General features: G+C 51.2%; 2 protein-coding genes across 5 annotated transcripts in view; one reads left to right on the top strand and one right to left on the bottom strand.

The window, feature by feature from the left end:
- The window catches only part of nt5e (5'-nucleotidase, ecto (CD73)), a 29,543-nt gene extending 20,356 nt beyond the window's left edge, over positions 1–9,187 (top strand). The window contains exons 2-9 of the mRNA XM_008396995.3: positions 5,716–5,938; positions 6,063–6,251; positions 7,439–7,636; positions 7,732–7,886; positions 7,957–8,065; positions 8,161–8,310; positions 8,424–8,624; positions 8,698–9,187. Coding sequence (XP_008395217.1) covers positions 5,716–5,938; positions 6,063–6,251; positions 7,439–7,636; positions 7,732–7,886; positions 7,957–8,065; positions 8,161–8,310; positions 8,424–8,624; positions 8,698–8,855 — 1,383 coding nt within the window. The 3' untranslated portion in view covers positions 8,856–9,187. The remainder of the gene's footprint in view (positions 1–5,715; positions 5,939–6,062; positions 6,252–7,438; positions 7,637–7,731; positions 7,887–7,956; positions 8,066–8,160; positions 8,311–8,423; positions 8,625–8,697) is intronic.
- Positions 9,188–10,502: 1,315 nt separating this feature from the next.
- On the bottom strand, positions 10,503–21,811 carry LOC103457089 (sorting nexin-14-like). 4 transcript variants are annotated; one of them, XM_081602675.1, is made up of 28 exons: positions 21,266–21,805; positions 20,800–20,920; positions 20,659–20,732; positions 20,225–20,303; positions 20,115–20,158; positions 19,954–20,041; positions 19,760–19,844; positions 19,525–19,681; positions 19,290–19,365; positions 19,010–19,054; positions 18,226–18,303; positions 18,038–18,152; positions 17,817–17,972; positions 17,333–17,457; positions 16,927–16,985; positions 16,719–16,845; positions 15,481–15,664; positions 15,184–15,267; positions 14,434–14,534; positions 14,256–14,367; positions 14,050–14,090; positions 13,302–13,418; positions 12,390–12,513; positions 11,761–11,925; positions 11,575–11,670; positions 11,286–11,377; positions 10,920–10,976; positions 10,503–10,642 (listed from the first exon to the last, which is right to left on the bottom strand). In XM_081602675.1, exons 1-28 carry the CDS (start codon positions 21,394–21,396, stop codon positions 10,613–10,615), a joined length of 2,763 nt encoding a protein of 920 aa, XP_081458801.1. In that variant the 5' UTR covers positions 21,397–21,805; the 3' UTR covers positions 10,503–10,612. The 4 variants fall into 4 exon arrangements, with proteins under 4 accessions (XP_081458801.1, XP_081458799.1, XP_081458798.1 ...); XM_081602673.1 differs by having other exon boundaries at positions 10,503–10,639; positions 16,719–16,985; positions 21,266–21,811; XM_081602672.1 differs by having other exon boundaries at positions 16,719–16,985; positions 21,266–21,810.
- Positions 21,812–22,681: the final 870 nt, after the last annotated feature.

Genomic DNA, 22,681 nt, shown 5'->3' with positions numbered 1-22,681 from the left:
CTTTGAATCAAACACAAACTCATATTTATTTACCAATTCAGTTCCCTCTTTATGTATTTTAAGGTGACCAAGTTTCAAATGAAAAGAAATCCTGTTTTTGATAAGATAATAAGAGACAAAATATTGTTTAGTCCATGATAAAGTTCAAGTTGCTATAAACCTCAATTTTTCAGGTTTCATTAAGTTTAAATTTAAACCCCTCTACAGCTAAGCTGAGTTTCAAAAACTTCAACACATTAGATGTCACTTTATTTTGTTTATAATTTTACCTGTTTTGTAATTTCATTCATCTTTCATATAGTTAATTTTACCACATGTGAAAATAGTGGATTGTGCCAGATTAGTTTAGTTCCAATCAGTTTCCCTTAGCGTCATTTATTCCTTCCAGCCAGTCTTTACCCAGAAGGCCGTCTGTTTAACAGGTCGCCTCCGTTCATCTGCACCAGGTATTCTATCCTTTTTATTTAGTTTTTCTCTTTTTCCCTTATTTTGATATTCATCATGCTCTGCCAAATAAGTTATTAATGCTTCTATTTGCTCTCAGAGTGTAATCTATGACCTGATGCCCCACTTTGGATCAGATTTTTCCTTTTCAAGTTCACCCTCCATCTGTTTAGGCTCAAAATTTAGGCTCAGAAATCACCTCTTCTCTCTTTTCTCTTGTTTTGTTTTGCAGTTTTGCTCGCACGGCGGTGAGGAAATCAAACCCAGCAGACAAAATCAAAAACCTCCCACTGATTATAGTTCCCCAATGTTGACCATGGTTTTAAAACACATTGCAATAAACAGAAAAGAGTACATTTAAACGCATAACGTCTGCTCAGCGGCAGAAGTTTACACACACAGCTGACACACACACAGAAATGGATCCAGGCTTTTCAGCTCCTATTTTTGTCCTCTTAACTCTTATTACTCTACAGAGGATCAGATCGCAATCAACCTTATCTCATTCTTATCTTCTGGTGGACCCTCTCAACACTTTTGTGTCTCTTGAGTAAGTCTCAGACTGGCTACCGCGTTCTTTTCCGAGGGCAGTTCTCCCCGAGGATAAAACCGACAAAACCTAGCCTTAACTTTTCCCGCGTCCAGGAACAGCTGAGGACGGCCAGTTCCCACTGCAAGCCAATCAACCTTAACACCTAAATCTACTTTAGTTCTTCACACCTAAAACTACTGTTTCTTGTCTATACTCCTATGAACAGTTAAACATGTAAACGCAATTTGAACAGAAATGTATGAAATTTATACAGACCTGAGAAACAGTACAGTGGTGTATATTAAGGAACAAGTGTCCTTACCTTTCATGTGGGCCCCACACCAGAGTACTGTTCCGGAAAGCCTGCGCCTGAACGGCCAGTCCAATCTCTGCTCATGTGTCAACACAAAACCATCCTCTGCTACCAACTGTAGGGAATGGAAATCCCGATCGATGAATCATCATTTTTATTGACACACGGAGCATAAAATCAGCCAAGAAAACATTCAGACTTTACTTATTTTATTCACTTTCAGCGCTGAAAGGAGAAGCTTTAACCATTACAATCTAAAAAAGTCTGTAGCGTCTGAGGAGAAGGAGGAGGGTAGCTGATTATATGGACTGAAGACACTCCCTGAAATCTCACCATGTCTCTGTGGCCTGGGAAAACGTTTCTTTTTCGTGAGAAATGGACCTTGGTGTCTCACAGAATCAAACATGTAACTTTTTACTATGGGCCTTTGTCTAACAGCGTGTGACTCTTTCTCGACCTTGGTAAAGCGTCTCAACACCTGATTTATTGTTTCAATTTTCTTTCTACCAAACACTGGATAATAAAAGTTTTCAGTTTGGTACTTTGGTCTCGGTTAGACTTTATTTTGAAAAGCAATTTTGTTTAAAAAGACTTAAAAATTCATTAGTTTTAGGCTTGTCGCGATAAACAATAAATCAATTAATCGGACGATAAAAAAACCTATCGAGATCATTTTAATTATCGTGTCTTCCAGCCTTTTTCTCTTTCTCTTGATGACGCTGAATGAAAAAGGCTCCGGTCTCCACTGACCCTCCCGTCCTCATTTCCTTAGTCTAATGTCCAGCGCACATTACACGAGTTGTCGCCCATGTTCAAACCCTGAGACACACATTAGCCGACAGAAATCCCAGGTATAACGGTTCGATCGGGTTCGATCGGGTTCGATCAGGTTCGATCGGGTTCGATCGGGTTCGATCAGGTTCGATCGGGTTCGATCGGGTTCGATCGGGTTCGATCGGGTTCGTCGTGCCGTGTGGTCTCCAGCCACATGGGCACAAGATAATGGCTCAAAGTCCAGTTAACTAATTTTAAATCCAGGCATTAATCAGTGCTTCACTAGAATCTACCTGTGATGCTGTGGCTCAGCTAAAGTCCTGACTGAATGAAAATCATTATAACTTATTTATGTCACGTTAACGAAGAACAGCTGAAAAATTACCAGGTTCATCAACTGAGGTAGTAATTTGGCTCCAACTCCTCTCCTGGTTATTTCTATATTCTTTACACGAAACGTTAAATAAACATTAATGTTGTTTCCACATATCATCTCCGATGTCCGCTGGACTTCGTGTCACGCTGTGTCAGCTGTTTGGGATTCCCCTCCATAATTTCCCCTCAGAAAGCAGGAGGAGAATCCGCGCTTTCTGATTGGCTACCTGCCACATTCAGCGTTAAGCTCCCAGTCGGTGAAAAACCCTGATTTAGATCGGAGCGGCTGACGATCCACCGTAACACACCACACACTGCAGGAGGATCGGTTACGAATCACCAGAGATAATCTTAGATCGGCCAACGATCTGAGATTATCTTAAGGAGAAAATGGGGGCAAAAAATCGTGTAGTATGAATTATTGCATTAGGTAGTCAGATGTTTCCATCTTCTCTATTTAAATCTAGTGATACTGATGGCCAATATAATACACAGACTTTATAATCTGCACTCTTTTGGTTGAATTCAATATTTATTTCCACTTTGGCTTTAAGTTGTTTAGTTTTTATTCTAGTATGTTTTTTGTTAATGGAGACTGAGAATCCATTTTATTTTTGTTTTTGGATGTTTTGTTTATTTAGTTGATCAGTTCCAGTGTTACTGTTCTTTTGAAAATAAAGTGTATCAGAGACAATATATACCACCTTCTGTCAAATTTTAATCCGAGTTTGATGGATTAAACGTTATCAAAGCCCGCCCCCTTTAATTACCCCCTCCCCCTCCCCCCATAGGACGTTTGTGACCCTGTGACCTCCGATACCCTTCAGTCAAATTTTAATCAGAGTTTGAAGGATTAATTGATATTAAACCCCTCCCCCCTTCCTGTGACCAGAAATTCCCCCACGAACAAAGACTTTAATCACACGGGAACTTTGTAACCTCCTGACCTCTCTGTGACCTTCTGCTCACCGTTAACTCTTTGAATTAAGCAATAGAAATGGAATCAATTACTTGTAAGTGAATAAATAAATATACTATATTCTAAACCATGTTGAATTAGATTAGGAATGTTGTAACTATCTCAGGTTTTAAACAGATTGTCTTCTTGTAGGGTTCAACACCAAAACCTGAAGCTTCAAACTGAACCAAGACGCCTTTCAAACTACAGCAGCAGTAGAACCCTAACCCTAACCCTTTCAAACTACAGCAGTAGTAGAACCCTAACCCTAACCCTGCTCTGTTGGTCCATGTTATGGTGTCTCAGTCTGTAGACTGACCTTGGTGGTCTTTGAATACACAGCTTTATGGTGTTTTATGTTAATTGATTATAGTCAATATTTGAACATCCATTAACTTTAGGTAGCTGTGAATCCACCCGTGTTAATCTGAACTTATTCTGTTAAAGATTCAACAGATTTGTTACAATCTTAAATATTTAATCTGTCCTTTGTGTGCAGTGAAATGAACATTAAATTCAGGAAACACTTTTGTCATCTTCTTTCTACAGTATAAATCAAATGATGTCTATTAAAATCATATATTTGTGACATCAAACTTTTTCCTGTCGTAAAGCCAGAGGTCAAACTGTGGATAAATGTTGGTCATTTACTTTCAACAAATGGAAACCAAACTGGTTTTAAAGTAAAGACACCATGTAAACTCCTCATCTACCTGAACACAGGTAAAGTTTCCACTGTGATTACGAGTGAATGAAAACTGTACAACAGGCTTTAACTCCAGGTCATAAGGGTCGGTGTCCTCCAGCCTTTAGATGTCTCTTCTCTAACACACCTGAGTCAAATCATGAGGTCAGAGGTCATTAGCACGACTCTGGAGGACTTGACTGTCCTAAGCAGCCGTTTAATTCAGGCGTGTTGGACCAGGACGTATCTAAATGTTGCGGATCGATGCCTGGATCTGAGGATCAGTGTTTTCCTGCAGCAGCTCCATCGGATCAGAAGGTAGATGAGATCTGAAAGATCCTGATGCTCCAGAAAGTCAAATAACACCAGAACCAATCAGTCGGCCATTTTGTCCTGTGTAGAGATAAATATAAAATGTTATTTATACACATAGAAACTCAATAAACTAGAAACGAAAGGCCATTTATTTCACTTATATTCACTTAGTGAATAAAGTGAAAGGCAAATCAGAATATTTCACAAACTATATAAACAAATATCAATCAGCAACATGACTTAAGAATCTGATTGGATCCTTTTGGACAAAACAAACTAAGAACCACAGAGAATAAAAATCCAGCTTAGCTTCCAACAGCTAACGTAGCATAGCTCACATAAACATTAGCTCCCAACAGCTAACGTAGCATAGCTCACATAAACATTAGCTCCCAACAGCTAACGTAGCATAGCTCACATAAACATTAGCTTCCAACAGCTAACGTAGCATAGCTCACATAAACATTAGCTTCCAACAGCTAACGTAGCATAGCTCACATAAACATTAGCTCCCGCTAACAGAAACATGAGGAGGGCAGAGTATCAAAATACCAGCCATATAAAACCTGAAATAATTTATAATTACTCCATGTCTCATTATAACCGGAGAGCAAAGCCTGCAGGTTTCGCTCCTTCAGAGGACAGACCACCGGGACGCTCCGTCCAGACCACCGGGACGCTCCGTCCAGACCACCGGGACGCTCCGTACAGACCACCGGGACGCTCCGTACAGACCACCGGGACGCTCCGTACAGACCACCGGGACGCTCCGTACAGACCACCGGGACGCTCCGTCTGCTTCTGGGTTTTCCTGCCTATTTCTCCGGCCAGCGAACCATTCCGCCACCTAGTGGTCGTTTTTCAGACCACTTGGTCTCCTGTCCGCTCAAAAACGCACAATATGTCTATAAATAAGTTTAGGATATTATAAGGAAGTGCTGAGATCTACCGTTTTCCACCAACTAACGTATTTGCCACTTCGGCTCAGTGAGAAACGTTCAGAGGATAAAAACACGAGCAAAGCTCAGATGTCCCAGCTTTTACTAGCATGTAAACGCACCATCTACACACATCTGGGAGCGAAGCGTGAAAAGAGTCAGAAATATTTGTTCACTCGGAACCGGATCTGTGTGTGAATGCAGTTTAGTGTGAACCAGGTGATGTGTGTACTTTATCAACATGTGTAGGAGAAGGTTTATTTTATTTTTAAGGTTTACAAATCCAGTTTTACACACACAGGTATTTTTACACACACACAGGTATTGAGACCATTTTCTCTCCATACTGATGTTCCCTGCTGCCCCTCTGTCGTCTCTCAGGTTTTTGGGAACCATGAATTCGATAATGGCGTCGATGGACTCATGGAGCCGTTCCTGCGGGACATCAACTGCTCCGTCCTCAGCGCCAACATCCGACCCGACTCGACTCTGGCCTCCACCTTTGGCGCCGCCTTCCAGCCCTATAAGATCTTTGAGGTCGGAGGTCAGCGGGTCGGCGTGGTGGGATACACGTCACGGGAAACGCCGGCTCTGTCCCAGCCTGGTAAGAAGCCCTGCTGCCATCTCCATGGCGACCAGGCGGGTTCTGTCAAGAGGTTCTGGTCCGGTTTGTGTCTGTCAGAGCAGGAAGTGGTCCAGGGCTGGTTTCACCTGTCTGCCTCCGTCAGGACCTCACCTGGACTTCCTGGACGAGGTCAGCGCCCTGCAACCCGTGGTGGACAAGCTGGAGACGCTGGGGGTCAACAAGGTCATCGCTCTGGGTCACTCCGGTATCGCCATCGACCGCCTCATCGCCAGGAAGGTCCGCGGTGTCGACGTGGTCATCGGCGGACACACCAACACCTTCCTTTACACAGGTAGGCTGCGTTCACCTGGTCCAGGCAGCCAATCAGAGAGCTGGACTCCAGGCAGCCAATCAGAGCTGGACTCCAGGCAGCCAATCAGAGAGCTGGACTCCAGGCAGCCAATCAGAGAGCTGGACTCCAGGCAGCCAATCAGAGAGCTGGACTCCAGGCAGCCAATCAGAGAGCTGGACTCCAGGCAGCCAATCAGAGAGCTGGACTCCGGCGCTGACGTCCTGCCGTTTAGACTCAACCAGATGTTTTCTCTCCAGTTCGTTCTGAGAGAAAAGCGGATCATGGTTCTTGATTATTAACTACAGATAAAACCTCCAGAACCTCCAGAACCACAGAGGTTCTGCAGAACCAGCAGCTATTCTCTGAACCAGAACGGATTCTGGAGAGGTCTGATTCTTCTTCTCTGGTTTTATTGACCCTCATCCATCCATCACTTCTTGTCTGTAACAATCATTTCCTGTTTAAAACCAAATTAGAAAGTTTAACAAAATCCACAAAATTAATGAAATTTGAAACAAAGAGACAAAAACAAAAGTGTAAAAAAGTTAAACTCCATTTTCTCTGATGACTTTGTTGCTTTTGTTCTGCAATTGTCCTTTTTCAACCAGGAGAAAAAACATTTTATCAAACCAACTTGTCTCATATTTTGTTGCAATTATTATATTATTAACTGAAAATTCCACAAAAAAAACAACTGAATCTTTTAAAAAGAGAAAATCTGCAACAAACTGTTCCAGAAACGAAACCCGTCCTCAGATCGGGAAACGTTTTGCTACATTTGTCCAAAATGTAACCAGTTGGTGACGTTGGATTGAATGAATGGATGAATGAATGAATGCAGCGTTGGGACGTTTATTGTAACTTTCTTAGAACAATCAGTTCCACATTTGGTTTTAAGTTCCTCCAAATTAATGTTTCCATTTTCAACCCGGTCTGATCCAGAACCAGAGGAACAGAACCGGGTTTGGACCCAGATCTGCGTCTCTGCGGAGAACAAAGGCTCTCTGTTCGTCTCCAGGAACTTCATTTCCATTTCCACAGACTGAGCATTCATGACACAGAACCGGCCCGGTCCGATAGAACTCGGTTCTGCTCACCAAAGGAAAATCTGGTTTTGTGATCAGATTGAACTTCACACATTTCAGCTCCGTCCCAACGCTGACCCCAACGCTGACCCCTGTCTGCAGGTCAGCCTCCGTCCCTGGAGAAGCCGGAGGGCGATTATCCGATCATGGAGAAGTCGGAAGATGGCCGCCGCGTCCCGGTGGTCCAGGCCTACGCCTTCGGGAAATACCTGGGGTTCCTCAAGGTCACCTTCGACGACAGCGGGAACGTGGTGAGGTCGACTGGGAACCCCATCCTGCTGGACAGCGGCATCCAGCAAGGTACGAAGGCTACTTCCTGTCTGACCACACAGCTCAGCTTCCTGTTGGGAAGGAAGACCTGCCCACTGGGAATGATGGGTTCTGATGGGTTACAGACACGGCGGTTCTGGCCGAGGTGGAGGCCTGGAAGCAGAACCTGACCAGCTTCACCGGCCGGGTCGTGGGGAAGACGCTGGTGTTCCTGAACGCGTCGCAGTCCGCCTGCCGCTTCCAGGAGTGCAACCTGGGGAACCTGATCTGCGACGCCATGGTGGGTCCGGCCCAGAGTCGCTTCCGGTTCTGGTTCCGGTTCTGCAGGCACTCATGTCTCTGTCTCCCAGGTGGACAACTACACCCAGTCCTCCGATGGCGAGCAGTGGAGCCACGTCAGCGCCTGCATCATGAACGGCGGCGGCATCCGCTCCTCTATCGACGAGCGCACCTACAACGGTAGGCCGGGCCGGCTCCGACCCGTAGGGGTCCGATCCCAGCGGGTCCGACCCGTTTGGACCGCTCAGAGGACCAGCTGTGGTTCTGCCCCGCAGGCTCCGTGACGCTGGAGGACCTGCTGACGGTTCTGCCGTTCGGAGGGACCTTTGACCTGGTGCAGCTGAAGGGATCCACGCTGCGCGCCGCCTTCGAGCACGGCGCCCATCGCCACGGCAGCAAGGCGGGGGAGTTCCTGCAGGTCTCAGGTATGTCTGCGGCAAGACCGGTCCGGATGGGTCCCACTGGGCTTAACCAGGTCCGGATGGGTCCCTCTGGGTCCGACTGGACAGGTCACACAGGTATACCTCCCTGACTGCAGGCCTGCGTGTGGTTCTGGATGTGTCCCGGCCTGCGGGTCGCCGGGTCCGCAGCCTCAGCATCCTGTGCACGCGATGTCGGGTTCCGCGCTACGACCCAGTCCAGGACGCGGCGCTGTACACCGTGGTGCTGCCGTCCTACCTGGTGACGGGTGGAGACGGCTTCAGCGTCATCAAGAACGGGATTCTGAAGCACAGCATCGGTGAGCCCAACCCGCCGGTTCTGACCCGGTCCTGTGGGTCTGACCCGGTTCTGACCCGGTTCTGTTCCTCCAGGCCATCTGGACGTCTTGGTGCTGTCCAAGTACATGGAGAAGAAGGGATGGGTCTATCCGGCCATGGAGGGACGCATCACGGTCCTCAGCCGGGCCCCCGCCCCGCAGGCCACCCTGTCCTCACTGGGTTTACTGGTTCTGTTCGTGTTGAGCTGCTGAACCTCCAGCAGAACCATCAGAACCACAGCGGGACTCTGATCCTCGTGTCTTAGTAGAGTTAGTCAAACTGAACAGGTTTTATCCTCCTGAACGTTTCTGTCACAAAAACCCAACGATGCGCTTCCTGTAGCCGTCACCAGGGGGCGCTTCACCAGGAACTGCAGCTTTAATCTCCACTAACTCCTCCCACTGGGCCTGCTGCTGAGCTGCCATTGGCTGCATCCCAGATGTCCAGATGACCTGATTGGTTCCTGAAAGCAACTGCTGGAGATGAAGAGTGGAGCTCTTCCTCTTCCTGCTCCTCTTCCTCCTCCTGCTCCTCTTCCTCCCCCTCTTCCTCTTCCTGCTCCTCTTCCTCCCCCTCCTCCTCTTCCTCCTCCTGCTCCTCTTCCTCCCCCTCCTCCTCTTCCTCCTCCTGCTCCTCTTCCTCCCCTTCCTCCTCCTCCTGCTCCTCTTCCTCCCCCTCCTCCTCTTCCTCCTCCTGCTCCTCTTCCTCCTCCTGCTCCTCTTCCTCCTCCTGCTCCTCTTCCTCCCCCTCTTCCTGCTCCTCTTCCTCCTCCTGCTCCTCTTCCTCCCCCTCCTCCTCTTCCTCCTCCTGCTCCTCTTCCTCCCCTTCCTCCTCCTCCTGCTCCTCTTCCTCCCCCTCCTCCTCTTCCTCCTCCTGCTCCTCTTCCTCCCCTTCCTCCTCCTCCTCCTCCTCTTCCTCCCCCTCCTCCTCCTCCCCCTCCTCCTCCTCCCCCTCCTCCTCTTCCTCCTCCTGCTCCTCTTCCTCCCCCTCCTCCTCTTCCTCCTCCTGCTCCTCTTCCTCCCCTTCCTCCTCCTCCTGCTCCTCTTCCTCCCCCTCCTCCTCTTCCTCCTCCTGCTCCTCTTCCTCCCCTTCCTCCTCCTCCTGCTCCTCTTCCTCCCCCTCCTCCTCTCCCCCCTCCTCTTCCTCCCCCTCCTCCTCTTCCTCCTCCTGCTCCTCTTCCTCCCCCTCCTCCTCTTCCTCCTCCTGCTCCTCTTCCTCCCCTTCCTCCTCCTCCTCTTCCTCCCCCTCCTCCTCTTCCTCCTCTTCCTCCTCCTCCTCTTCCTCCCCCTCCTCCTCTCCCCCTCCTCCTCCTCCCCCTCCTCTCCTCCTCCTGCTCCTCTTCCTCCCCCTCCTCTTCCTCCTCCTGCTCCTCTTCCTCCCCTTCCTCCTCCTCCTGCTCCTCTTCCTCCCCCTCCTCTTCCTCCTCCTGCTCCTCTTCCTCCCCTTCCTCCTCCTCCTGCTCCTCTTCCTCCCCCTCCTCCTCTCCCCCCTCCTCTTCCTCCCCCTCCTCCTCCCCCCCCTCCTCTTCCTCCTCCACTCCCTCCTCCTCTCCCTCCTCCTCTTCCTCCTTGGTTCCTGGATGGGTCTGAAGCGTCTTTACGTTCTTCTGGCTGAGAAAATGTTCCTATTGTAACTAAGCAACTGTAACTTTGTTTTAGTTTAACTATTAAATGGACCAATCAGAGAGCAGGACGGTGTCTTCAGCTGGTTGGATGGAGCCATTTTAAGCCCCGCCCACATTCAGATGTTCTGTTTCTGCTGATCACTGGCTGAAATGTTCTGACCCGTTTTGGCCAGGCGTCCGGTCCGGACCGGATCCAAGCCAGACTGTATTGGACAGGAAGCAGACAGGAAGTGGCTGATGGGGAATAAATACGTTTATTAGACAGGAAGTGGAATGTCTGATGGTTGGGAAGCAGCAGGAGATCCTTGGTGTCGGTTCTGAGGTCCGGCCTCCGACCCGGTCTGGTCACACAACGAAGGGTTCCCTCGGCCCCTGCTGAGGAGGAAACATCTGTGAGGTCAAGGGTCAGCAATGTTTCTCACTGTCTGTCTTTGAACCTGAAGAAACCAGACCGGGTCTGTTTCAGAACCAGAGTTCTTTCATTTGAATTGGACCCGTTTGGTTAAAAAGTAAAGGTTGGATCTCCTAAAACCAGTTCTGGTCCCATCATGGTGCAGGAAGGCTTGATTCATTTGAACAGTTCTTTTCTACAGTGAACTGGTTCAGTGCCTGATGGAGGTTCTGGAGGTTCTGCCCTCATGGGTCCCATTACCTGGTTCAGTTCAGGGAAGAGCTCCAGGATGGCGATGTCCAGCAGGACGTAGGTCATCTGAGGACAATCAGAGGACAATCGGGTCAGGGGCGGAGCCTCCGTTTACCTGCAGGGGGCGGAGCCTCCGTTTACCTGCAGGGGGCGGAGCCTCCGTTTACCTGCAGGGGGCGGAGCCTCCGTTTACCTGCAGTGGGCGGAGCCTCCGTTTACCTGCAGGGGGCGGAGCCTCCGTTTACCTGCAGGGGGCGGAGCCTCCGTTTACCTGCAGTGGGCGGAGCCTCCATTTACCTGCAGGGGGCGGAGCCTCCGTTTACCTGCAGGGGGCGGAGCCTCCGTTTACCTGCAGGGGGCGGAGCCTCCGTTTACCTGCTTGTTGAGCAGCGGCTGCTGCAGCGCGTGGAACAGCAGCTCGATCCCGTCTCTGCGGCGCTCTTCCCCAACCAGCTTCACCACGGCGTCTGAAACCAAGCAGAGAAACCCGGTTAACCTCCTGGTTCTGGTTCTGGTCCAGCAGCCCGCTAGACCAGCAGAACACCTGGACCGGGACGGAACCAGCAGAGAGCTCATCACCAGAACAGTTCTGGAGAATCAGTCCAGCTTGACCAGGTAACCGGTAGTTAACCAGGTGACCGGTAGTTAACCAGGTGACACTCACCTGGCAGGTAACCCATCATCTCGACAAACGTCTTCTTGGCTCTCTGCTGTTTCTCGTCTCTATTTCTCTCCTGGTGGTTTTCACAGAAAACGGCATCTGGACCCAGAAACACAAGCAGGAGGTTCTAGTTCAGCCGGGTCAGAACCAGCAGCACTGCATCCAGAAGCGGACCAGAGGTTCTGGTACCTCTGAGCTGCGTGATGAGCGACACCAGCCGGTGCTCCTGCAGAACCGCCTCCAATTTGGACCGCAGGTACCGGTCCACGTAGGCCTCCAGAGAGTTCTTGAACAGAATCCGCCCGGCCGCCAGGACGTGGTGCAGCCAGTCCGGAACCCGGAACAGAACCCGACCTGAAACAGAACCACAGTACCGGGTCAGTCCAGAACCAGCAGCAGCACTGGCCTCCTTCTGCTGCCCGGAATGGATCAGCACCGCCTCCTGCTGGTCGAATGCTGCATGTCGCCTTCCAGGACTCATCTGAGATCTGCTGCTTCCTGTGGAACCAACAGAACCAGAACCAACAGAACCAGAACCAACAGAACCTGCAGAACACGTTGAGATTCTGAGGACGCGTCTGTCATTTTAAAGGTTCTGTCTGAGTTCTGTTTCAGAAACTTTTCAATCACCCTGACCTTTGACCCCAGGTTCTCACTCAGATCTACACCAACACCTTCATGTTGCCTAGCAACAGCTCCAGCCAATAGAATTGCAGGATTTCATAAGTTTTCTGTCATTTTGAGGCTTGAGACGGTTCTGGAGCTGTCCCGGTTCCGGAAGCCATGTTGTCCCCGTCGCCCCTGGTTACAGGACTCACCAACATACATCAGGTAGTCGTACATGCCGTCCACGGCCACGACCTCCAGGAAGCAATTAGAGTTGTGTTTCCGCTCCGGACCATCGGAGACGTCAGCGTTGTTCCGGAACAGGTCGTTGAAGAGCTGCAGGACACAACAGACGTCATGTGACCTGTTCAACATGGCCTCCACACTGAGTCATGTGACCTGTTCAACATGGCCTCCACACTGAGTCATGTGACCTGTTCAACATGGCCTCCACACTGGGGAGAACTGAAACTACAGGGTTTCCCCCAGTGCAGCAGTTTAACTCATCCTGCAGGGCCGGTCCAAGGCTGATGGGGCCTGGGGCAGAATCTGCCTGAGGGGCCCCATCAGCAGCTCTAACAGCTTCTGTGTTGGATTTAATCTGGGAGAGGAGATTGAGTTTGAGCTCAAAGTTTAATCTTTGAGCTCAAACTCAAAGATTAAACTCACAGCATCAGATTGTTGCTATGGTAACAAAACCATAGCAACAAAAGTTCAAACTTTTACAAAGTAAACTTACCAGCTCTTTAAAATCTTATATTTAAACGATTTAAAACCCTTTAATCTATTTATGCTGAAACCATTAAATCAAACTTAGCAGCAGCGATAATCTGAAGGAATAAATGTTACATTTATGTATCTGTGTTAAAATATCAGCCTTTGTGGCCCCTGGAGCCCTGGGGGCCCCATGGAGCCGCTGGCTAGTTGTGGGTTTAAGTATCGTTTCACTGGAGACGTTTTCCTGTAACATATAATTACAAAGTCATGTTTTTACAGGTTTACTGGGGGACCTGGGTTGTTTCATCACTTCCTGTTTTCAGCCAGGTTTTAATCCAATGGGGATCTGGGGACATCAGTGCGTAGACATGGTTACCATGGCAACCGGTTCTGACATGAAGTTGTACCTTCTTGTTTTCTGCAGACGGGCCGAGGACGGTGAGTTCTGGTCGGCTCGGTTTGGGTTTGGGCGACTCGCAGGAGTTGAAGAAGGACTGGATGAACGGCTCCAGGTTCTGTCCTTTCTGAGAAACACACAGGGACATCAGGACCAGAACCAGAACCAGAACCAAGACCTGAACCAGGACCAGAACTAGACCTGAACCAGAACCAGATCTAAGACCTGAACCAGGACCAGACCTAGACCAGAACCAGGACCAGATCCAAGACCTGAACCAGAACCAGATCTAAGACCTGAACCAGGACCAGACCTAGACCTGAACCAGGACCAGAACCAGGACCAGACCTAGACCTGAACCAGAACCAGAACTAGACCAGATCCAAGACCTGAACCAGGACCAGAACCAGAACCAGGACCAGATCCAAGACTTGAACCTGAACCAGAACCAGACCTAGACCTGAACCAGGACCAGACCTAGACCTGAACCAGAACCAGAACTAGACCTAGACCTGAACCAGAACCAGATCCAAGACCAGATCCAAGACCTGAACCAGGACCAGAACCAGAACCAGGACCAGATCCAAGACCTGAACCAGGACCAGACCTAGACCTGAACCAGGACCAGAACTAGACCTAGACCTGAACCAGGACCAGATCCAAGACCAGATCCAAGACCTGAACCAGACCAGGAAAGAAGTAGAGTTTTCCAGACAGGAAGTGGGATCAGAAAGGACTGACTCATCCCTGCATCTCACCTCCTTCATCAGCTTCCCAGGAACAGACTTGAAGATTTTCCCTGGAAAACAAACAAAACAGTGACTGATGGAAAACTTGGATTCAGATCCAGAGAAACTTCCTGTGATCAGAAACCGCAGACCCGGATCAGACCAGAGACCACTGGGTTTGTGAGCTCAGGAAGGAAACCCCCACCAGAAGCGGACCCGTCCGGAGCAGAACCCACCCAGGTTGACGTCCGGCAGCATCTTGTCCAGGAACTGGGACTCCAGACTGAAGGGAGACAGGAAGTCGGCCAGCAGCTGACTGTTGCTGAGCTCAGGGAGAAGCAGCAGCCTCTGCACGCAACGCAGCGGGTCAGACCGGAACCACAGGTTCTGGAAGGTTCTGGAGGTCAAACTCACCTGTAAATATTCCTCAAACTCTTCCCGCTTTGATTCCAGGAATTCGTAGTTCTTTGGTCCGATGAGCCGCTTCGACGGAAGCTGAACGTCCGAGAAGGTTCCTGAAACAAGAAGACCTTTATGGGGGAGGTTCTGGTCCGGTCGGGAGGTTCTGGTCCGGTTGGGAGGTTCTGGTCCGGTTGGTAGGTTCTGGTCTGGTTGGTAGGTTCTGGTCCGGTCGGGAGGTTCTGGTCCAGTCGGGAGGTTCTGGTCCGGTTGGGAGGTTCTGGTCCGGTTGGGAGGTTCTGGTCCGGTTGGGAGGTTCTGGTCCGGTTGGGAGGTTCTGGTCTGGTTGGTAGGTTCTGGTCTGGTTGGTAGGTTCTGGTCCGGTCGGGAGGTTCTGGTCCAGTCGGGAGGTTCTGGTCCGGTTGGGAGGTTCTGGTCCGTTTGAAAGGTTCTGGTCCGTTTGGGAGGTTCTGGTCCGGTTGGGAGGTTCTGGTCCGGTCGGGAGGTTCTGGTCCGTTTGGGAGGTTCTGGTCCGTTTGAAAGGTTCTGGTCCGGTCGGGAGGTTCTGGTCCGTTTGGGAGGTTCTGGTCCGTTTGAAAGGTTCTGGTCCGGTCGGGAGGTTCTGGTCCGTTTGGGAGGTTCTGGTCCGTTTGAAAGGTTCTGGTCTGGTTGGTAGGTTCTGGTCCATTTGGGAGGTTCTGGTCCGTTTGAAAGGTTCTGGTCTGGTTGGTAGGTTCTGGTCCAGTCGTATTATGGGATGGTTACCATGGAACTCTGTGAGTTTGGACTCCAGGACGTAGAACTCCAGGTACCGCCTGCAGACCGTCCAGAACTCGGGGTCGTGACCCGCTGAGGAGAAACAGGAAGTTTGTGGTGTGGCTGCAGTGACAACTGTGGCCACCAGGGGGCGCGGCGGCTGCATGAACACTGTTGGAAACTAAAGGCTGGATTTTCTCAGATTATAATCAAAGCAGCATAACGTCCACTTTAACTTTAAATGATTTAAATATTTCATGAACCGTCGACCCATAACTGCTGGTTCCGGTTCTGGTTCCGACTCACCGTCCCGACGGTCGTTCCTCTTCACCTCGATGACGAAGACAGGAACTTTCTCCCGCTTGGCCTCGTCTTCGCAGAAATCGATGAACGGCAGCGAGACGCTCCAGGCCGACAGGAGCCTCTGGTGAGGCGCCGCCAGCGGCTCGGCCGGCCCGTCGTCCTCCAGAACCACCGTGGCCTCCTCCACCTGCAGGACCGGGTCAGAGCCGGGTCGGAACCAGAGGCGTCATGGATGAAACCCTGAACAGTTTGAATTCAGGTCTGAAGCTCCTCACAGAGCAGCTGCTGCTCCGCCTGGCGTCTCCATGGAAACGCCTTCATGTCAATCAGTGTAAATACCCGGAGTGAAGCAGTAACCATGGCAACGGCCTGGTTTGGAGCAGAGCCGTATTTATAATATATATTTTATTTAAAAGGTGCTTAAGGTGACCTTTCAAAATAAAATGATACATTTTTAATAAAAAGTAAACAGGAAAGAGTCCAAGTCAGACCTGCTGCAGCCTCCAGACCTGCTGCAGCCTCCAGACCTGCTGCAGCCTCCAGACCTGCTGCAGCCTCCAGACCTGCTGCAGCCTCCAGACCTGCTGCAGCCTCCAGACCTGCTGCAGCCTCCAGGTCAGACCTGCTGCAGCCTCCAGACCTGCTGCAGCCTCCAGACCTGCTGCAGCCTCCAGGTCAGAACCTGCTGCAGCCTCCAGGTCGGACCTGCTGCAGCCTCCAGGTCAGACCTGCTGCAGCCTCCAGGTCAGACCTGCTGCAGCCTCCAGACCTGCTGCAGCCTCCAGACCTGCTGCAGCCTCCAGGTCAGACCTGCTGCAGCCTCCAGACCTGCTGCAGCCTCCAGGTCAGACCTGCTGCAGCCTCCAGACCTGCTGCAGCCTCCAGACCTGCTGCAGCCTCCAGACCTGCTGCAGCCTCCAGGTCAGACCTGCTGCAGCCTCCAGACCTGCTGCAGCCTCCAGACCTGCTGCAGCCTCCAGGTCAGACCTGCTGCAGCCTCCAGACCTGCTGCAGCCTCCAGACCTGCTGCAGCCTCCAGACCTGCTGCAGCCTCCAGACCTGCTGCAGCAGCTCTGAGTGTTGATGTGGATCCTAAATAAGTGAATCTGATCTCAGGTGAGTTTTAACTCTTTGTAGTTTATCGTTGTTCACAGGTAGTTTGTGTTGCTGCCACATATTTAGTTTATATATTTATCTGCATTCATACATGAGGTCATTTCCGGGTCAGAACCGGGTCTCACCGAGTCGTCGTCCGGGTCGGCGCCGGCCGGCAGCAGGCCTCCCTCCATGGTGGAACTTCGGAACACGCCTTTGATCCGGTTCCCGATCCGGCTGATACCGAACGCCTCGCCCCGTCGGGACGGATTCCTGGAGGGCAGGGACAGTGAGAACTGGGCCGCCGGGACCAGAACCAGAGCAGAACCGGGTCGGCACCAGGCGGCTCCTGACCTGTTGATCCTGGCGTTCCGGGTCGGCGACTCGGATCCTCTCAGCAGGTGTCTGAAGTACTAAGAGCCAGAAGGAAACAAACCGGGTCAGAACCAGCCCAACGGCGCCGCTGGGAAAGTATTCACTCCCCAGAAGCTTCAGGCCTGGCACGGAGTCTGGACTGGCCTAGTCAAAGCCCAGATCCGGATCGGCCCGAATCAAACTAAAACATGGGGTGTGAATACTTTACTTCCATCCTCAGGTTTGATCCGGTTCAGCGTTCCGGAAGCTGGAATGCTGATGGAAAGTTGAGAGGAAGGAAAACCTGCGGCAGAAAGCCCAGGTTAGACGGCTGCTTGACAGGGGAAGGTTTTCCTTCCACACAACCTTCCATTAGCCAGTTGGAACCGGGCCAAGCGGGCCTCACCTCGTCGCTGTGGCAGAACATGGGCGTGAAAACTTCCTCCAGCAGGGAGAGAACCAGTTCGTAGGCCTGGAACAGGAAGGGCTTCTTCTGCAGCGCCACCACCTGGCTGTAGGGCGCCGCTGCCACTGCAACGCAGCACAAGGTCCGATTAGAGGTTCTGGTTCTGGCAGGTTTGGGTTTCAATGTTTATTTACTGTGTTTCTCATGTTGATCAGTTTTTGGATGTTTCTTCCTGTAGAAACTGATTGATCATGTTATTGATCCTCACTGTGGCTCGTCTTGTGATCGGAAGGTTGCAGGTTCGATTCCAGCCTCCTGCCGATGTGCCTCTGGGCCCTGAACCCCAAACTATCGGTGTATGACTGTGTGAGTGTTTGTGATGAATGGATGAATGTGAGTGGATAAAGTTCAGTCCATTTTCCACTGATGATGTTGGGAACATTAATGTCCAGGTTCTAGAGGTTCTGGTTCTGGTCGTGCTCACCGCTCTGGATCCCCTCCACCACGGCCGGGTCGAAGCGGATCTTGTCGGCGCTGTCGTCCCTGCAGAAGGTCCGGTAGATGTGCAGAACCTCGTCGTGCAGCCGCCGCAGCTCCGGGTCGCTCAGGTCTGGACTCAGGATCCGCTCGTTGAACTCCTCTGCAACACAGAGGTTCCGACCGATCAGACCAGAACTGGGCCGGACCGAGCGTTTTGGGCCTTACCCGCGGCCAGGCAGAACTGCAGGACGTGAACGGCTCCTTCCTGCTTCAGGAAGTTCAGGAAGCGGAACAGCAGATCCTGCTGGCTCCGGATCGCCTTCAGCTGCAGCTGCAGAACCTGCAACACAGAGGAGCCGGTTCTGGAGCAGTTCTGACCCGGTTCAGGCCCAGATCTGGCCCGGTCCACTCACCGACGGCCTCCGGCTGCTGCTGCTGTATCTCTGCAGGAAGGGAACCAACGGCGACGGCGGCTCAGCAGCAGCTTCTGGCTGCAGAGGAGAACAGCCAATCAGAGTGCAGCTGCAGCCAATCAGAGCGCAGCAGCAGCCAATCAGAGCGCAGCAGCAGCCAATCAGAGCGCAGCTGCAGCCAATCAGAGCGCAGCAGCAGCCAATCAGAGCGCAGCTGCAGCCAATCAGAGCGCAGCAGCAGCCAATCAGAGCGCAGCAGCAGCCAATCAGAGCGCAGCTGCAGCCAATCAGAGCGCAGCAGCAGCCAATCAGAGCGCAGCTGCAGCCAATCAGAGCGCAGCAGCAGCCAATCAGAGCGCAGCTGCAGCCAATCAGAGCGCAGCAGCAGCCAATCAGAGCGCAGCTGCAGCCAATCAGAGCGCTGCAGCCAATCAGAGTGCAGCTGCAGCAGCAGCCAATCAGAGCGCAGCAGCAGCCAATCAGAGCGCAGCTGCAGCCAATCAGAGCGCAGCAGCAGCCAATCAGAGCGCAGCTGCAGCCAATCAGAGCGCAGCAGCAGCCAATCAGAGCGCAGCTGCAGCCAATCAGAGCGCTGCAGCCAATCAGAGTGCAGCTGCAGCCAATCAGAGCGCAGCTGCAGCCAATCAGAGCGCAGCAGCAGCCAATCAGAGCGCAGCTGCAGCAGCAGCCAATCAGAGCGCGGCAGCAGCCAATCAGAGCGCAGCTGCAGCCAATCAGAGCGCAGCTGCAGCAGCCTGTGTTCCTACGGCGGAGCTCCACCTACCGGAGTGTCGTCCAGGAACAGCAGCACCATGAGGTTCACCGTGTCCTGAAACAAACACAGAAACAAACGTTTTCCTCTCGTTTCCCCGGAAACCTAAAAAAGGGGAATCTGGTCCTAAACCGGTTTGAAGTCGGATGTTTTAAACGTGTTGGCAGATTCCAGCAGCCATGTTTGGTTCTGCATCATCGGCTTTCCCATTGGTCCACCGGCAGAGAAACCTGAGGGCGGTCCGGTCCGGTGGGCCCGGTTCTGAATCGATCGATAACGGCAGGCTGCTCACCGGGTCGGCCATGAAGTCCATGGTGGGCAGGAAGACGGATCCGGCCATCACCTCCCGCAGCAGCAGAGCCAGAGACCTGGACCGGATGGAAACAGAACCCCGGGTCAGAACCAGACAGAACCGCAGCTTTTACGGGGTTTGGTAACGCAGCAGGAGGACCGGTACCAACCAACCGGCTTCCTTCTCCCCCCATATGACCCATCTGGTTCCTGCAGACCCGACCCGGTCCCGGTACCTGCAGTCGGTGGTTCTGGGCGGCGTCAGGTAGGGCAGCAGCGTGTCGGTGAGCCTGCGCAGGTAGCGCAGCTCGTCCCTGCGGCTGCGCAGCGCGGCGTGCAGGCCGGCGCCGTACCCGTCCAGAGCGGCCCGCTGCAGGTCCTCCCACCGCTTCGCTGCATGAAGGACACGGCGGTCAGCCGACCGGGCCTTCCTGTTCCTATGGCTACAGTTGCTATAGCGACGGACCCTACCTCTGACTCGAGCCTTGGCGACTATTTCCAGGTGCTTCATGGCGACTTTCATCACTTTATCTGCAAACACAGATGGGAGGTCGACCTGCAAGCAGCCGGAAATCACCCTCTGACTACCCAGAGTTCCCCTCACTCCCAACATGGCCGCCACTCATTCCCCAAACTCTGAGCCGGTCCGGTTCTGACCAGGTTACCTTCTGGGCTCTGCGGATCAGCACCGAGGAGAAGAAGCGGAAGGTGGTTCTGACTTCATCCAGGCAGGCGTCGTCCTCCGTGATGTCCCTGCAAGACGAGGACAGACATCAGGACGCTGTTCTGACCCCTGACCCCTGACCCCTGACCGCTGGTCACTCACCTGTACCAGGGATACACAAACTTCTCCAGGACCAGTTCGAACACCTGCGGGAGGGCGGCACACGTCAGAGACTCGTCTGCATGTTTGGGTCAGAACCGAGCCGGACTCACCTCTGCCACAGACGCATCCACCTTGGAGTGAACCCTCAGGTCCAACCAGGGCTGCTGGTTCTCCAGGAGCAGTGCAGGCCTGCAGGACACGGACAGAACCTCAGGACCTTCCAGAACCTTCTGGGTTCCCACACGCAGGGCCCGGTGAGGACTGAACACTCTGATACCCCGAAATATAATCTAGGCCTTCAGGAAGCATCATCCTGCAGGAAAAACTGCTACAGAGCTGAGGTCAAAGTTCAGCCTCCAGCCACAGGTTTTATGGGATGGATCAGATTCAAGGGTGGAACGGCCTAGTTAAAGGACAGACCTGCATCCAACTGAGAATCTGTTTTCAGATCTTTTATGTAAAACGCAAAAAACGACATTAAAGTGAATAGATTTAGGGGTAAATAGTTTATGGTTGTGAATATTTGAGGTTCTACAGAACAAACCGGTGGCGCTGGCATCGGGTCGTGCCGCAGACGGCGCAGCTGTGGCCCAGAGGGAACAGTTCCGGATCCTGGCGCTGTTGGACACAGAGAGCTTCAGAACCGGCGCTGGGAGGTTCTGGTACCATGCCGAACTGGGCCTACCTTGGCTCTGGGCTTCACGGGGAAGAAGACGTTGGGCAGCAGCGAGTCGGGTCCGAGGGAGAAATAGAAGGTGACAAACCCGGCCAGCAGCGACCAGAACATCAGGAAAACGTGGAGGAACCTGGAGACAGAACCAGAACCAGATCAGGACAGAAGATGGAACCGAGTCAGAACCAGACCCAGTTACTGGTTCCAGGAAGTTTCAGTAACTGTTGAAAGTGAGCTGGAAGATCTGGGCCTCAGATGGCCCCCGCACCTCAGGTTGGACACCCTGACTCTACAGTAATGACGTCACCTCTGTACTGAACTCTTACTCGTTTACCTCAACGGAACTTCCGGATCACAGGAAGCAGAACTATCCAGAACTCTGAGGCTCTGGCCCACATTTAGCCCAGAAAGGTTCTAAAGCAGCAGAACCGGGTCAGACATCACGTGACCCGCTGCTCTTCCTCCTCCTCTTCCTCACCTGTGGAGCAGCACCGTGAGGCCCAGCAGAACCAGCAGCAGGCAGCAGGACAGCGGGTACTGCCGCCCCGCTTCCCGCAGCACCTTCACGCCCCGAACCAGAACCTCCATGTAGCGCCTCCAACTCGCCATCCCGCCCAGAACCGCGGCTCTAATCAGCCATGTTCTGAAAGGGCTCGGTTCGGCTAAAGACTGTCGCGATAAGAACTTCCAGCGGAACCGAGGAGTTTCTTCATGAACTAGAACCAATCCGGTCCAGAAACACGCCGTTAAACGTCCCGGTTTCCCCCAGCAGCTTTGACCCGGTGTTTAGTTCTGGTCGGACACTTTTCTAAAAGTCCAAACCGACTTCCTGAGCAGGACGGCTTTAATCCCGGGTTGCCAGGTCCGACAGAAACCCGGAATAACTGCGTTACTACACTGCTAGCCTGCCGATTCAGCGATCTAAAAGGTTTTATTAGATATTAATGTTATTTTAATCAGCGTGAATTTGGTGTTCAGTCATAATCAATTACTTAACAGTAAAATATTTAAATTACATCCCATCTAGAAGTTCTACATGTTGAATGAGCGGAGCTGCATTCACTTCAGCGCATGCGTGTAGCGGTGCGGAAGCTCATCGCCTTCATGCTGCCCGGTCCCAGCGCTCAGCCCCATAGACATAATACAGGGATAGACCCTCATGGCCGCTCTCGCCTGTTGCCGCTGACGAGATTTAGGGCGGCCATCTTGGAGCGGTCCACCATTGTGTTTAGCAGCTCAATGACGTATCAGAGCATTTAATCGATCATAACACGCTTTTTTGTTACTGGAATCCATATTCAATCATCTATCAAAGCTACATTTATAAACAATTGTATTATTTAATATGTTTTTAATACATAGTTCAGCATATTTAAATATGCTTAGTGGCTATAACAATAGAATAGGAATGGAATATTCTGATATTGATGAATGATGAGCAGATTACAAAGCACACAGCCGTTCATAAGTTATTTAATACATTATTTAGTAAGATCAATACATATTTATATAACTATACAAACAAATAAATAATGATTAATACTGAATAATATATATTGGATACATGTTTATATGTATGTATATACTGTACATATATATATATGTTTTCCAGCCGACTAGTTCTATCTTCAGAGACTCAGCAGCTGAGATTGAGTCCAAACTCCGATGTGAGATTCATCAGTGAATCCGTCTCTCTTTATAGATTCTCCCTCTTCTTCCTCACATCGTGTCTTTAGGAAACCTTCAAAACAAAAACGGAAGATTTGGGATGTATCTTACTAGTGAAAGAATTACATATAAATAATAGTCTTTACCACCTGTGTAAACTTTGCTGGTGAATGTTATAACACATAATATAAGTTTTATAATATGTGTTATATTGTTTCATTTCTAA

This window comes from Poecilia reticulata, chromosome 21 (assembly GCF_904066995.2).
Source record: "Poecilia reticulata chromosome 21, P_reticulata-male-v2, whole genome shotgun sequence".
Taxonomy (NCBI): Eukaryota; Metazoa; Chordata; class Actinopteri; order Cyprinodontiformes; family Poeciliidae; genus Poecilia; species Poecilia reticulata.
Note: the sequence above shows the minus strand (reverse complement) of the source record. Positions and strands in the feature narration are given on the sequence as shown.